Here is a 15989-nt window from a genome sequence, read left to right on the forward strand (position 1 = left end):
GTTTCCCATTATCTGTATTCCGATTTTGTGTATAAATGACGTGATCACGACAGAATAGTGTAAATATGCTTGTTTTTATGTCAGTACAAGAAGTTCAACAGTTGAACAAGGTGAGCCTTCTCTGGTGATGCCTGAAGGTGAGTACTCGTGCACTGACAAGTGGACCAGTCTGATTACGACACTTGACAGGAGTTGTTCAGACAAATTTCTGGAGAGGCTACTCAGTCCATGGCGTTGATCAGTCAGTGCGGATAATCATGTTTGAGCCTGTCCTCAGAATTAACCTCAAAGCGCACTCCTATTAAACATACACCCCCCAACCCCCTAAACCCCCCCCCCCCCCCCCCAAAAAAAAAAAAAAACAAAAAACAAAACTAACCACACTCAAAAAACTTTAACAAAGGAATTGTTTGAATGCGCAATTGTGGAACACAATTAAATGGAACGTTTATTTGATGTTCAAAATATGAATCTAGGTATAATCATCTTTTATGTAAATCTTTGATAAATCGGATGCATTATGGTCATTTTTTTCTCCTGCCTATCTTTTCAACCAACCGATTCTTACAATTAAAGGACAGATAAAATTAACTGATATTATAAAAAGATTTCTTTATGCGAGTACATACATCTCTATACATACTTGTATGTATCTAAATATAAAGAATGAATAATGATCTTGTCAACGCAAAATAACTAGCTTGCACACATATATTGTAACAGTAATGAATAAATATCTCATTTCTCAGTAAGCTTATCTTATTACACCAATATAACGATTTTGCTATTATAATAGTAAGACAATATTTCATTGTATTACAGTATAGTTTAACTACTAGTTACTAAATAATGGGTATTGGAGAGAAATCGTATGGTGTCTGTACACTTGTGAACACGAAATTTTTCAGAACACCGACGATCTGATCTTCATGTGTATAAAAAGAGAACAGGGATATCTAGCCTAGTACCTACATGCGTGGTGTAAAGTGGCCGATTCTCCCCCCCCCCTTTCAGGAAAATTCAAATTTTCTAAATTTACAAAGTAACTGCCCCCCCCCCCCCTGCAACTTCCCTTGGATCCCCTCCCAAAAAATCTGGATCCGCGCTTGAGCCATAAAGAGTGCTTAATTATTGTTGACCTTGTATCAAAGTTCAAGAGCCTGATAGTCACCAGCCTTACGGACATTAACCGTATACACAAGAAATATCACAGAATCCGCCCCTTCCGCCGGAACAAACAAATACCTACAAATATTAATTGTGTATACTACATGTACAATATTAATGTTTTGTTTTCATATTTCATACAAAATTAACGTTGTAACGTAATGTTATAATATTTATGTGTTATTTCTGTCTCCGCTCTGATATACACGCAACACTACAACATGTCATACCTGTTAACCCTCCCGCATTGCGCGGGAGACTCCCGCAAAACGGCCTAAAAATCTAAGATCTCCCGCATCCAACCTATCTCCTATCGAGATCTCCTATCTCGAGACAAATTTCTCCCGCAATCGTATTTGTCTTCCCCGAAATGCAAATTTCAACAACCACTGCGGGGTTTTCTCTGATTTTGAGCTCAAAAAGCTGCTGTGTAGCTTGAATATATCAAAATCCATCCAAGTACTGTCTACCGTGATCATAGTTATACATGTTATAGTCCAGTTTACTTTTTAAGTTTACTTCCGGTTTTGAGTTAAATCAGTTACGTATTTAGTTATGCATAGGCCTTATAAAAAAAATAATTGAAAGCTTAAAGCATCTTGATTTTACTCTGTAACACCAAAGAAAACAATACACAGCCAGTGGTGTCACTTAACAGGTGCACAGGTAAAGCACCAAAGCCACGTGCAGTGAGTCGTGACAAATTCTGTCTGGCCAGCACAGTCGGTAAAAATCAAAGTGAGTTTGGAACACACTGTTTATACAACCTACCGATAAAAAAGCAGTTCACAAGAGTTTTTAAAGTTTATAGTACCGGTGTTGTATAGCAGTTTTTCCCCCATAGTAGCTTTTCCCCCCGGAAAACCTACTATATAGTAAACTTTCCCCCCGGGGGGAAAACCTACTATATAGTAGCTTTTCCCCCATAGTAGGGTTTCTCCCTCACGTTTTTGGTTCAGATTTTATAAAAAAATATTTATGGAAATCCAGTAAGGATTAAAATCAATGTTTCTACACTCCCAGGTTACATACATGTATATCTGCATTCATCTGAAAAGGTTAAGTTTCGTTTTGCCGATTTATTATTTTTATAGACAATGCTGAAAGTTGAACATGTGTGTAATGGAATTACACATAGAACTTAATTCAGGTAATTTATTGAAAAAGGTTTTACAAGTTATACACTTGAAATGTATTAATGAAATTGTATTAAACGAGAATGTTTTAAGAATTTCTTGATAAATTTATCAGACTGTTTATCTGTTTGTGAAAATTTCATCCAGGCTAAACCTCTGTTTCAGAGAAATTTTGTTTCCGATGTTTCAGAGCCCGATTTTTAAAATCCTATTATAATAATTACAGTGCATATTCTTTAGGGTCCAATGTCTCATAAACCAGAGATGACCATATCACCATATTTTTATAGTGGCAGTGGTTTACCACTTGAAGATGACTCTAAAAATTTCAGCTCTCAGTGTAGGCCTGGGACCCTTGATGTTTCAGGGCCCGATGATTAAAATCCCATTATAATGATTAAATAGTGTTCTATGAGTGGGAACCCGAATCTTAAATTCTAGAGATGACCAATTAACCATATTTTCACAGTCATAGTGGTATACCACTAGTAGATGACACCGAAAATTTAAGCCCCCCTGCAGGGTAGGAGCCTTTGTTGTTTTCGAGCCCGATGTTTGAAATCCAATTACATCTATAAAGAATATGTATTTTTAGGGCCCCATATCTCAAAAACTATAGATGACCACATGAACATATTTTTACGGTCATTTAAAAGTAAAAACATCATTTAAAAATACACAATCACTCATATATTTCTTTATCAAAATGATTGAAAATTACGTTTAATTCTGCTGCTTTTTTTTTTAATTTACGAACAAAATTTAAAAAAAAGCTCATCACAATATATGTGTTAGTTGTTTTTTTTTGTTTTTGCTTTTTTAATTACCCTTGTTTAATTGTTCGAAGAAATAATATGGTACACAAGTCTTTATTGCAAAAATATGAAACAAATAGTATAAATTGTTTAGGTAATTGAATCGTATATCTTGATTTATATAGCATCGTTTTCAAAATTGTATATTTATAAATCACGTTGCAAACTTAAAAGTTAAAAAAAATTAGCAAATAGTGAGTGACAATATAAACATAAAGTTAGTTCAGGCTCCATTTCACATTTTCCAAAGTAACCAGCAAAGATACCGACATTGTTCTGGTTGTGAAGACATTTCATTGTTTTTTAAAATGTTAACATCATAATATCTCGTGTTTCGTAGAAATGTGCTTAAAATTATGAATATGCGTAACTTTAAAACGAAATGGTAAACACTAACTTTACACATGCTTTTAATACATAATTATAATACCCCTTAACCATGATTTAGAACCCCATCAATCCACGGGCCCTGGAAGTTATTGTAAATATATTGCATGTGCATGTATAAAAAAGTAAGGGTAGGACACTCTTTTTGGGGCGAAATCGGGTTTGACAAAGTCTGGGCGTTCCTCAAACGAAATTTCGCGATAAATCGTTCAAGTATACTTTACTTACGACATATGTATACATTCGTTCCGCTCCAATGCTGTTACGTCGAAGAAAAGGGTGTTTTTATACATCCAAGTGCGTAAGAATTTCGCTAGACTGGTTTACATCCGGTTTAATCGCAGTGAATCAAAAGATAAGTTTTGATTGGTTAATAATAAAATAAATCTGCTCGCCAATAAGGTGGCGAAACTGATAACAATTTATGGTGAGTATGTATCAGATGTTTGAAAGGAGTTATGTATATAGATACTGGGTAGTTTGGCCTTTCAACAATGAAATGCGAGAATAATGAAGAAGATTGACAAATATCGATAAGAAATTAAAGAATTTTTTTCATTATTGACCAATCAGAACTTACCTTTCAATTTACCTTTCGATTCACTGCGATTAAACCGGATGTAAACCAGTCTAGCGAAATTCTTACGCACTTGGATGTATAAAAACACCTTTTTCTTCGACGTAACAGCATTGGAGCGGATCGAATGTATACATATGTCGTAAGTAAAGTATATTTGAACGATTTATCGCGAAATTTCGTTTGAGGAACGCCCAGACTTTGTCAAACCCGATTTCGCCCCAAAAAGAGTGTCCTACCCTTACTTTTTTATACATGCACATGCAATATATTTACAATAACTTCCAGGGCCCGTGCATCAATCAAAGTAAAACTAAAACATTTCAGTTTCTCGTCACATCAATGCATCCTGTCTCCCGTTTGATATTTAGAAAAAGAAATATATAATTGTTTTTAGGATCGTCAATTCTAACGGTATTAATTTAAAATTGATAGCCTTTTGGACGAAGGGAGTAATACATTTCCACTTTTTATTCCATTCCTCTACAAAATTAAGTCAAGATTGGTCAGTTAGTTCCCTGTGAGAAGCTTATACATTGATGGTAATACATTGGAAAATTAAATTTCCAAACCGGCGTATTTTCACTCAAATGTGTTCTCACGTGTTCATAACGTCGAAGTCAAAACTGTAGATAAGCATCGATTAGATGAAAAAGATTCGAGGTATTCCGAAATCCGTGTAAAAGGTGTTCCAAAAAGGGGTGAGAACAGAGGCGTGTTCAACAGAGGAAGCGCTCGCGAGCGCTCGCCAAAATTTGTGTTGCGGGTATAGGGAATTTTGGTGAGCGCTCGCGAGCGCTTGCTCTGTTGAACTCGCCTCAGGTGAAATAAACGATATTTACACATGCATGTTATGGAGGCGCATGCCTTAATTCATATTTGGGGTTGAAAAAACCATGTATTTTATTCTATCCATTAATAAATGCCATAATTATCCTTTTTTGTGAGAAATTAATATCATATCAGTTATTGCAAATTATTGTCACGAATGGTCCGCAATAAACATGGCCAGAAAGTAAAAAAGGGGGAAAATCCACTATATAGTAGGCTTTCCGTGGGGGTAATCTGGCTATAAAAAGGGGGAAAGCCCACTATATAGTCAGCTTTCCGTGGGGGAAAAACTGCTATATAGCCATTTTTCCGGGGGGAAGAACTGCTATATAGCCATTTTTCCGGGGGGAAAGATGGCTAGGGGGAAACGGCACTATATAACACCGGTACTATTAATTACAGGGATGCTATAGATATTACAACAGAGATCATTTTTAAATGGTACTAGAGAAATACATGTTGTTTTGTGAATTAAAAATCTACCTTATATTAGGACAAAAAATAATTTTAATGAATATTGTTTACAGGTATTTTCTTAACTCGGTTTCACTCATCGTCGGAACCCACGGGTTTTCTATCCGTTACACTGCTTACACTGTTGAAAGCAGTGTAACGGATAGAAAACCCGTGGGTTCCGACGATGGGTTTCACTGCAAATTAAAATACGCAAAATAAATTTTCTGTGTTTACCCTAGATGTCAGCATGCAGTGATGGTTCAATACTGAACAATAAGAAGACTTAATATAAAAAGTGGCACTATTGACTTGTTGTATTGTACCATGCAAACAAAATAATAGTTTTCTGAACATGTACAGCAACACAAGTTGTAATTGCACACTGGTAGTCATAGAAATAATAAAATTTAAAATGATTGCAAATGCATTAATTACAATGGAAAAATAAGGTATCTAACAGTATCTTTAATATATATTTGAATTTCACGAGAAAAAACGTCGTTTACGCAAAATCTCCCCCTTAGCCAAGTTGGTAAGGGGGAGATTCTCCCACATAGCAGCGTTGAAAGGTTAACAGGTATGCATCATGTACAACAAATAAAAGTAAAATTTTCTTTCTGTAGATATATTTTTAACCGATTATACAGATTTCATTTAAAAATCAAAATATGAAAATCACTAGCATTTGACATCTAGTATTTGAATGAATGGTCTGTTTGTTCTTTGAGAGAGAGAGAGAGAGAGAGAGAGAGAGAGAGAGAGAGAGAGAGAGAGAGAGAGAGAGAGTTATCTTTCCTACCTTAGACTCTCCAATAAGAAAATTGCGGGAAAATTTAGAGTCGCGAAGTCAGTCAGATAAACTATCATATCTGATATCAACAAGTCAAGATGGAAATGTCGGAGTTTCAATCCGACAACATGAAGAATAGTATTATAGAATCAACAATACCCGACTGTATAAAAACAGAACCGTGCTGGCTGGGAATCGACGAGGCGGGCAGGGGACCGGTTCTAGGTCAGTCAGTGCTCGTGTCTCGAATTTCCTCTTTCTGAGATTCTCAAAATACCCAAGACGATGTACAATATGACTATGTAGTACCATGATTTGAGTGTATTGATTGTGATATTTTGACAGGTCCTATGGTCTATGGAATTTGTTTTAGTCCACTGTCACTTCGTGAAAAATTTGGAGAAATGGGATTTGCTGGTATGTGTACCTAATACATGTAAAATGGTGTAATAATATAACAGCTGTATTAAGATATGCATCCACTGCAAACATTTTAACCATAAAATATTGGTTTTTAAAAATTAAAATTAATGACTTTTAATTATCATTTCATTAACAGTGATTGAGAAGGACCTTAATAAGTTTATAAGTTATAATAAATTTTATTATTGAATTTAATTGACAGATGTTCCATTAGTTTGCTCATGTTGCAATATTTTGGGAATTGCTATCATTTGTCATTCTTTTTTGTCAGATTCAAAAACATTGACTGAAGAAGAGAGAGAAGGCATATTTGAAAGAATATGTGCAGCTTCGGACATGATGGCTTGGATTGTGGAATTATTATCCCCAACTTTTATCTCTAATGGAATGTTAAGCAGGTACAAGATATCTGAACTTCTTATGTTAATGCTTTTGTCCATGACAGTATAGTACAATATTTGTGTAGCAGTTGAATATTTTACGTAATATTAAATTTTACATACTCATGTCAAAAATAAAGTGACAATCTATTTACCATAAATTTTATGGAAGCTTGGTATGTGTTCGTAAGTTTAGAATAAATAATTTTGATTCAGATCAAAATATAACCTGAATGCAATATCACATGACTGTGCAATACGTCTGGTGCAGCGGGCCTTGGAGCTTGGTGCCAACATAGCAGAGGTTTATGTTGATACAGTAGGAGACCCAGACAAATACCAAGCCAAACTAAGGAACCTTTTTCCCAATATCCAGATCACTGTAGCCAAGAAAGCTGATTCCCTGTATCCCATTGTTAGTGCTGCCAGTATATGTGCAAAGGTATGTGTACTGTGTACATACACAAAGATTTCTCTTAAATAGTACTAAGAGGTCTTATATTATTTGTGGCAGATGGTATTTGAATAGATGCTTGTATTGAGGTCATTGTGAATTATTTGTCCAATTAATGCCATGCAATCTGAAATGGTTGATGCATTTAGTTGATGTTATATTAAATTTACTTATCAGTTATTGTAGAGTATTAATTTAATGTTCATATTTGAGTCACAACACAAAATACATTATGTGTATTTCCTTCTCTAACAGGCTTTTGTAAATACTGCTGACATATGGCATTCGTGTTATATTATTATGTAACCAGAAATAAATTCCATTGTGATGTACTTTATACTACAATACAATGGCAAGAACAGATCTACTTCTCTACACATCCATGGAGGAAGAGGGTAGTCTTAAATTCTTTGCTAGCAAAGATGATCAACTAGTGGAAATAATAACCATTTTGGAACTATTTTAACAAGAGCTTGGACTCTGGATAGTTGTGTCAAACAGCAATGTGACATAGGTCTGTCTATTTCACTGAAGGCCACAACACAGATTTGTCCGGCTTTTGAGCTAAGACTATGCAATTAGTGTATGTTTTACTTAAACCCAGCATCATTTTTATGTTGTTTTGATGCAAGAAAAAGATACCATAAGTCCAAGGTCTTGATAAAATGGTTTTATTTACACTTATGCAAATTGAAGCACAGTACTGGGTAGATTTATTGTCTTCTTCACAGGTTTGTAGGGACAGGGCTCTGTCAAAATGGCAGTTTCAGGAGAAGATAACTGTGCATGAGGATGGATATGGAAGTGGATACCCTGGAGGTTAGCTTGAACAAACAGCCTTCACGTAGAATACAATGGAGATTCATTTTTGTAAAGGAAGAAAAAGAAATACTGATAATGAGGCATTAACAATTTTCTCTATCACCAAAGATTTTAAACTTCAGAAAATGTTTTTTTTCCTATTAGACCCCAAGACAAAGAGGTTTTTGTCAGACAGTATGGACAAGGTGTTTGGTTTCCCTCAGTTTGTCAGGTTTGGTTGGTCCACAGCGTCGGTGATGCTACAGAAAAGTGCTGTTGATGTTCAATGGTAAGTGTGATTACATGACATGTAAAAATTGTCGTTTGTTTTTTACTCCAAGACAATGAAAGCTTGTGTTAAAACTCGTGTTATATACGGTATTTAAATAAATGTTGAAACTCATGTAATATATCAAAATTGCTGTTGATACTCATTATACATCGAAATTAACTGTGTTTAAATTCTTCTAAAAATTTATCTTTTAGGGATGATGATGAAGAAGAAGAGGACAAAGATGCTGTCAAGTTGACCTCTTTTTTTCAGAAGAAAGGACATGATCCAATGCTAGATAGACATTCCTATTTCAAAGACAGATGTCTGACTTCTTGTGAATCTTTTTAATCTTTCAATGTCATTAAAGTTATTTAACCATAATCATCGTCTTTAAGAATTTTCATTTATGTTATCATTTTTAGCTCAAGTGAGCTTTTCTGATCACTTTTTGTCCAGCGTCCATCTGTACGTCCGTCTATCTGTAAACTTTTTACATTTTTGACTTCTTCTCCTGAGTCACTTTAAAAATACACAATCACTCATATATTTCTTTATCAAAATGATTGAAAATTACGTTTAATTCTGCTGCTTTTTTTTTTAATTTACGAACAAAATTTAAAAAAAAGCTCATCACAATATATGTGTTAGTTGTTTTTTTTTGTTTTTGCTTTTTTAATTACCCTTGTTTAATTGTTCGAAGAAATAATATGGTACACAAGTCTTTATTGCAAAAATATGAAACAAATAGTATAAATTGTTTAGGTAATTGAATCGTATATCTTGATTTATATAGCATCGTTTTCAAAATTGTATATTTATAAATCACGTTGCAAACTTAAAAGTTAAAAAAAATTAGCAAATAGTGAGTGACAATATAAACATAAAGTTAGTTCAGGCTCCATTTCACATTTTCCAAAGTAACCAGCAAAGATACCGACATTGTTCTGGTTGTGAAGACATTTCATTGTTTTTTAAAATGTTAACATCATAATATCTCGTGTTTCGTAGAAATGTGCTTAAAATTATGAATATGCGTAACTTTAAAACGAAATGGTAAACACTAACTTTACACATGCTTTTAATACATAATTATAATACCCCTTAACCATGATTTAGAACCCCATCAATCCACGGGCCCTGGAAGTTATTGTAAATATATTGCATGTGCATGTATAAAAAAGTAAGGGTAGGACACTCTTTTTGGGGCGAAATCGGGTTTGACAAAGTCTGGGCGTTCCTCAAACGAAATTTCGCGATAAATCGTTCAAGTATACTTTACTTACGACATATGTATACATTCGTTCCGCTCCAATGCTGTTACGTCGAAGAAAAGGGTGTTTTTATACATCCAAGTGCGTAAGAATTTCGCTAGACTGGTTTACATCCGGTTTAATCGCAGTGAATCAAAAGATAAGTTTTGATTGGTTAATAATAAAATAAATCTGCTCGCCAATAAGGTGGCGAAACTGATAACAATTTATGGTGAGTATGTATCAGATGTTTGAAAGGAGTTATGTATATAGATACTGGGTAGTTTGGCCTTTCAACAATGAAATGCGAGAATAATGAAGAAGATTGACAAATATCGATAAGAAATTAAAGAATTTATTTCATTATTGACCAATCAGAACTTACCTTTCAATTTACCTTTCGATTCACTGCGATTAAACCGGATGTAAACCAGTCTAGCGAAATTCTTAGGCACTTGGATGTATAAAAACACCTTTTTCTTCGACGTAACAGCATTGGAGCGGATCGAATGTATACATATGTCGTAAGTAAAGTATATTTGAACGATTTATCGCGAAATTTCGTTTGAGGAACGCCCAGACTTTGTCAAACCCGATTTCGCCCCAAAAAGAGTGTCCTACCCTTACTTTTTTATACATGCACATGCAATATATTTACAATAACTTCCAGGGCCCGTGCATCAATCAAAGTAAAACTAAAACATTTCAGTTTCTCGTCACATCAATGCATCCTGTCTCCCGTTTGATATTTAGAAAAAGAAATATATAATTGTTTTTAGGATCGTCAATTCTAACGGTATTAATTTAAAATTGATAGCCTTTTGGACGAAGGGAGTAATACATTTCCACTTTTTATTCCATTCCTCTACAAAATTAAGTCAAGATTGGTCAGTTAGTTCCCTGTGAGAAGCTTATACATTGATGGTAATACATTGGAAAATTAAATTTCCAAACCGGCGTATTTTCACTCAAATGTGTTCTCACGTGTTCATAACGTCGAAGTCAAAACTGTAGATAAGCATCGATTAGATGAAAAAGATTCGAGGTATTCCGAAATCCGTGTAAAAGGTGTTCCAAAAAGGGGTGAGAACAGAGGCGTGTTCAACAGAGGAAGCGCTCGCGAGCGCTCGCCAAAATTTGTGTTGCGGGTATAGGGAATTTTGGTGAGCGCTCGCGAGCGCTTGCTCTGTTGAACTCGCCTCAGGTGAAATAAACGATATTTACACATGCATGTTATGGAGGCGCATGCCTTAATTCATATTTGGGGTTGAAAAAACCATGTATTTTATTCTATCCATTAATAAATGCCATAATTATCCTTTTTTGTGAGAAATTAATATCATATCAGTTATTGCAAATTATTGTCACGAATGGTCCGCAATAAACATGGCCAGAAAGTAAAAAAGGGGGAAAATCCACTATATAGTAGGCTTTCCGTGGGGGTAATCTGGCTATAAAAAGGGGGAAAGCCCACTATATAGTCAGCTTTCCGTGGGGGAAAAACTGCTATATAGCCATTTTTCCGGGGGGAAGAACTGCTATATAGCCATTTTTCCGGGGGGAAAGATGGCTAGGGGGAAACGGCACTATATAACACCGGTACTATTAATTACAGGGATGCTATAGATATTACAACAGAGATCATTTTTAAATGGTACTAGAGAAATACATGTTGTTTTGTGAATTAAAAATCTACCTTATATTAGGACAAAAAATAATTTTAATGAATATTGTTTACAGGTATTTTCTTAACTCGGTTTCACTCATCGTCGGAACCCACGGGTTTTCTATCCGTTACACTGCTTACACTGTTGAAAGCAGTGTAACGGATAGAAAACCCGTGGGTTCCGACGATGGGTTTCACTGCAAATTAAAATACGCAAAATAAATTTTCTGTGTTTACCCTAGATGTCAGCATGCAGTGATGGTTCAATACTGAACAATAAGAAGACTTAATATAAAAAGTGGCACTATTGACTTGTTGTATTGTACCATGCAAACAAAATAATAGTTTTCTGAACATGTACAGCAACACAAGTTGTAATTGCACACTGGTAGTCATAGAAATAATAAAATTTAAAATGATTGCAAATGCATTAATTACAATGGAAAAATAAGGTATCTAACAGTATCTTTAATATATATTTGAATTTCACGAGAAAAAACGTCGTTTACGCAAAATCTCCCCCTTAGCCAAGTTGGTAAGGGGGAGATTCTCCCACATAGCAGCGTTGAAAGGTTAACAGGTATGCATCATGTACAACAAATAAAAGTAAAATTTTCTTTCTGTAGATATATTTTTAACCGATTATACAGATTTCATTTAAAAATCAAAATATGAAAATCACTAGCATTTGACATCTAGTATTTGAATGAATGGTCTGTTTGTTCTTTGAGAGAGAGAGAGAGAGAGAGAGAGAGAGAGAGAGAGAGAGAGTTATCTTTCCTACCTTAGACTCTCCAATAAGAAAATTGCGGGAAAATTTAGAGTCGCGAAGTCAGTCAGATAAACTATCATATCTGATATCAACAAGTCAAGATGGAAATGTCGGAGTTTCAATCCGACAACATGAAGAATAGTATTATAGAATCAACAATACCCGACTGTATAAAAACAGAACCGTGCTGGCTGGGAATCGACGAGGCGGGCAGGGGACCGGTTCTAGGTCAGTCAGTGCTCGTGTCTCGAATTTCCTCTTTCTGAGATTCTCAAAATACCCAAGACGATGTACATTATGACTATGTAGTACCATGATTTGAGTGTATTGATTGTGATATTTTGACAGGTCCTATGGTCTATGGAATTTGTTTTAGTCCACTGTCACTTCGTGAAAAATTTGGAGAAATGGGATTTGCTGGTATGTGTACCTAATACATGTAAAATGGTGTAATAATATAACAGCTGTATTAAGATATGCATCCACTGCAAACATTATAATCATAAAATATTGGTTTTTAAAAATTAAAATTAATGACTTTTAATTATCATTTCATTAACAGTGATTGAGAAGGACCTTAATAAGTTTATAAGTTATAATAAATTTTATTATTGAATTTAATTGACAGATGTTCCATTAGTTTGCTCATGTTGCAATATTTTGGGAATTGCTATCATTTGTCATTCTTTTTTGTCAGATTCAAAAACATTGACTGAAGAAGAGAGAGAAGGCATATTTGAAAGAATATGTGCAGCTTCGGACATGATGGCTTGGATTGTGGAATTATTATCCCCAACTTTTATCTCTAATGGAATGTTAAGCAGGTACAAGATATCTGAACTTCTTATGTTAATGCTTTTGTCCATGACAGTATAGTACAATATTTGTGTAGCAGTTGAATATTTTACGTAATATTAAATTTTACATACTCATGTCAAAAATAAAGTGACAATCTATTTACCATAAATTTTATGTAAGCTTGGTATGTGTTCGTAAGTTTAGAATAAATAATTTTGATTCAGATCAAAATACAACCTGAATGCAATATCACATGACTGTGCAATACGTCTGGTGCAGCGGGCCTTGGAGCTTGGTGCCAACATAGCAGAGGTTTATGTTGATACAGTAGGAGACCCAGAGAAATACCAAGCCAAACTAAGGAACCTTTTTCCCAATATCCAGATCACTGTAGCCAAGAAAGCTGATTCCCTGTATCCCATTGTTAGTGCTGCCAGTATATGTGCAAAGGTATGTGTACTGTGTACATACACAAAGACTTCTCTTAAATAGTACTAATAGGTCTTATATTATTTGTGGCAGATGGTATTTGTATAGATGCTTGTATTGAGGTCATTGTGAATTATTTGTCCAATTAATGCCATGCAATCTGAAATGGTTGATGCATTTAGTTGATGTTATATTAAATTTACTTATCAGTTATTGTAGAGTATTAATTTAATGTACATATTTGAGTCACAACACATTATGTGTATTTCATTCTCTAACAGGCTTTTGTAACTACTGCTGACACATGTCATTCGTGTTATATTATTATGTAACCAGAAATAAATTCCATTGTGATGTACTTTATACTACAATACAATGGCAAGAACAGATCTACTTCTCTACACATCCATGGAGGAAGAGGGTAGTCTTAAATTCTTTGCTAGCAAAGATGATCAACTAGTGGAAATAATAACCATTTTGGAACTATTTTAACAAGAGCTTGGACTCTGGATAGTTGTGTCAAACAGCAATGGGACATAGGTCTGTCTATTTCACTGAAGGCCACTTAACCATGGCTCTTTGAAATCAACAAGATTTGTCCGGCTTTTGAGCTAAGACTATGCAATTAGTGTATGTTTTACTTAAAACCAGCATCATTTTTATGTTGTTTTGATGCAAGAAAAAGATACCATAAGTCCAAGGTCTTGATAAAATGGTTTTATTTACACTGATGCAAATTGAAGCACAGTACTGGGTAGATTTATTGTCTTCTTCACAGGTTTGTAGGGACAGGGCTCTGTCAAAATGGCAGTTTCAGGAGAAGATAACTGTGCATGAGGATGGATATGGAAGTGGATACCCTGGAGGTTAGCTTGAACAAACAGCCTTCACTTCGAACACAATGTAGATTCATTGTTGTAAAGGAAGAAAAAGAAATACTGATAATGAGGCATTAACAATTTTCTCTATCACCAAAGATTTTAAACTTCAGAAAATGTTTTTTTTCCTATTAGACCCCAAGACAAAGAGGTTTTTGTCAGACAGTATGGACAAGGTGTTTGGTTTCCCTCAGTTTGTCAGGTTTGGTTGGTCCACAGCGTCCGTGATGCTACAGAAAAGTGCTGTTGATGTTCAATGGTAAGTGTGATTACATGACATGTAAAAATTGTCGTTTGTTTTTTACTCCAAGACAATGAAAGCTTGTGTTAAAACTCGTGTTATATACGGTATTTAAATAAATGTTAAAACTCATGTAATATATCAAAATTACTGTTGATACTCATTATACATCGAAATTAACTGTGTTTAAATTCTTCTGAAAATTTATCTTTTAGGGATGATGATGAAGAAGAAGAAGACAAAGATGCTGTTAAGTTGACATCTTTTTTTCAGAAGAAAGGACATGATCCAATGCTAGATAGACATTCCTATTTCAAAGACAGATGTCTGACTTCTTGTGAATCTTTTTAATCTTTCATTGTCATTAAAGTTATTTAACCATAATCATCGTCTTTAAGAATTTTCATTTATGTTATCATTTTTAGCTCAAGTGAGCTTTTCTGATCACTTTTTGTGCGGCGGTGTCTGTCCGTCCGTCTATCTGTAAACTTTTTACATTTTTGACTTCTTCTCCTGAGCCACTTGGCCAATTTCAACTACACTTGGCACAAATTATCATTGAGTAAAGGGGATTTAAGTTTGTTGAAATTAAGGGACTCACCCTATTTTAAGGGGAAGTACCGTAATTAGGATTTATTGAAAATTTGGTGATATTTTTCAAAAATCTTCTTCTCAAAAACCTTTTGGCCAGAAAAGCTGTAACTTGTGTGGAAGCATTCTTAGATAGTGTAGATTCAATTTTGTTCAAATCATGGTCCCCTGGGGTAAGGTGGGGCCACAAAATGGGGGGGGGGGGGTCGAAGTTTTTTCATGGGAGTAAACCGAGATAAGGTATTCAATGTATAATGAAGGGATGTTGAACAATTTTGAATCATTTTAAACCAGTTAAATATGTATTGCTAGATAACAATGAAAGTGAAATGAACCAAATTCACATGCATACTGACAACATACATAAGAAGCCAGTCATTTTGCACCTTAAAATTTTATAAAGAGTTATCTCCCTTGTTGAAAAATGAAAATTTTAAATTCATCAAAATATTTGCAGTAAATGATTCATTTTATTTCAGATTTTAATAAAGAGAAAGTTTATGCATGTATTAACCAAGAGAGTTTTTCAAATTTTAAGTTACTTTTTACAATATCTTATTAAAACATACCTTGCCCATAGACTTCAATGCAAAATTGAAGGTGTAATTAGTTGGACGACAATTAATATTTTGAAAATTCCTTTGGTGGAGTGATTTTATTTGATAACACCTTTAAAATGATATCATGATGAAGAATATCGGACCATTCATTTATTAGGTACAAAATGTGGTCGTTATACATCGAATACCTTAAGGTCAGAAAAGCTGAAACTTGTGTGGAAGCATCCTCAGATAGTGTAGATTCAAATTTGCTCAAATCATGGTCCCGTGAGGTAAGGTGGGCCCACAATCGGGGGGGGGGGGGGGGGGGGGG

The 15989-nt window shown here is 34.6% G+C and overlaps 2 protein-coding genes across 2 annotated transcripts; both read left to right on the plus strand.

The window, feature by feature from the left end:
- The first annotated feature begins 6160 nt into the window (after window positions 1-6160).
- On the plus strand, window positions 6161-8872 carry LOC105343752 (ribonuclease H2 subunit A). The gene is made up of 7 exons (XM_011451222.4): window positions 6161-6384; window positions 6505-6576; window positions 6854-6980; window positions 7179-7404; window positions 8148-8235; window positions 8383-8506; window positions 8704-8872. The coding sequence occupies exons 1-7, from the start codon at window positions 6258-6260 to the stop codon at window positions 8837-8839; spliced, it is 900 nt and encodes a 299-aa protein (XP_011449524.3). The 5' UTR covers window positions 6161-6257; the 3' UTR covers window positions 8840-8872.
- Window positions 8873-12187: 3315 nt separating this feature from the next.
- Window positions 12188-14909, plus strand: LOC136270502 (ribonuclease H2 subunit A-like). Its single transcript, XM_066068076.1, has 7 exons — window positions 12188-12407; window positions 12528-12599; window positions 12877-13003; window positions 13202-13427; window positions 14185-14272; window positions 14420-14543; window positions 14741-14909. The coding sequence occupies exons 1-7, from the start codon at window positions 12281-12283 to the stop codon at window positions 14874-14876; spliced, it is 900 nt and encodes a 299-aa protein (XP_065924148.1). The 5' UTR covers window positions 12188-12280; the 3' UTR covers window positions 14877-14909.
- The last annotated feature ends 1080 nt before the right edge of the window (window positions 14910-15989 follow it).

Source organism: Magallana gigas, chromosome 8 (genome assembly GCF_963853765.1).
Source record: "Magallana gigas chromosome 8, xbMagGiga1.1, whole genome shotgun sequence".
NCBI lineage: Eukaryota > Metazoa > Mollusca > Bivalvia > Ostreida > Ostreidae > Magallana > Magallana gigas.

Coding starts and splice junctions, on each gene's coding strand:
- LOC136270502 (XM_066068076.1), top strand. CDS start 12,281: ATGGAAATGTCGGAGTTTCAATCCGACAACATGAAGAATAGTATTATA. Junction 12,408..12,527: donor GGGCAGGGGACCGGTTCTAG/GTCAGTCAGTGC, acceptor ATATTTTGACAG/GTCCTATGGTCTATGGAATT. Junction 12,600..12,876: donor TGGAGAAATGGGATTTGCTG/GTATGTGTACCT, acceptor CTTTTTTGTCAG/ATTCAAAAACATTGACTGAA.
- LOC105343752 (XM_011451222.4), top strand. CDS start 6,258: ATGGAAATGTCGGAGTTTCAATCCGACAACATGAAGAATAGTATTATA. Junction 8,236..8,382: donor TGGAAGTGGATACCCTGGAG/GTTAGCTTGAAC, acceptor TTTTCCTATTAG/ACCCCAAGACAAAGAGGTTT. Junction 8,507..8,703: donor AGTGCTGTTGATGTTCAATG/GTAAGTGTGATT, acceptor TTTATCTTTTAG/GGATGATGATGAAGAAGAAG.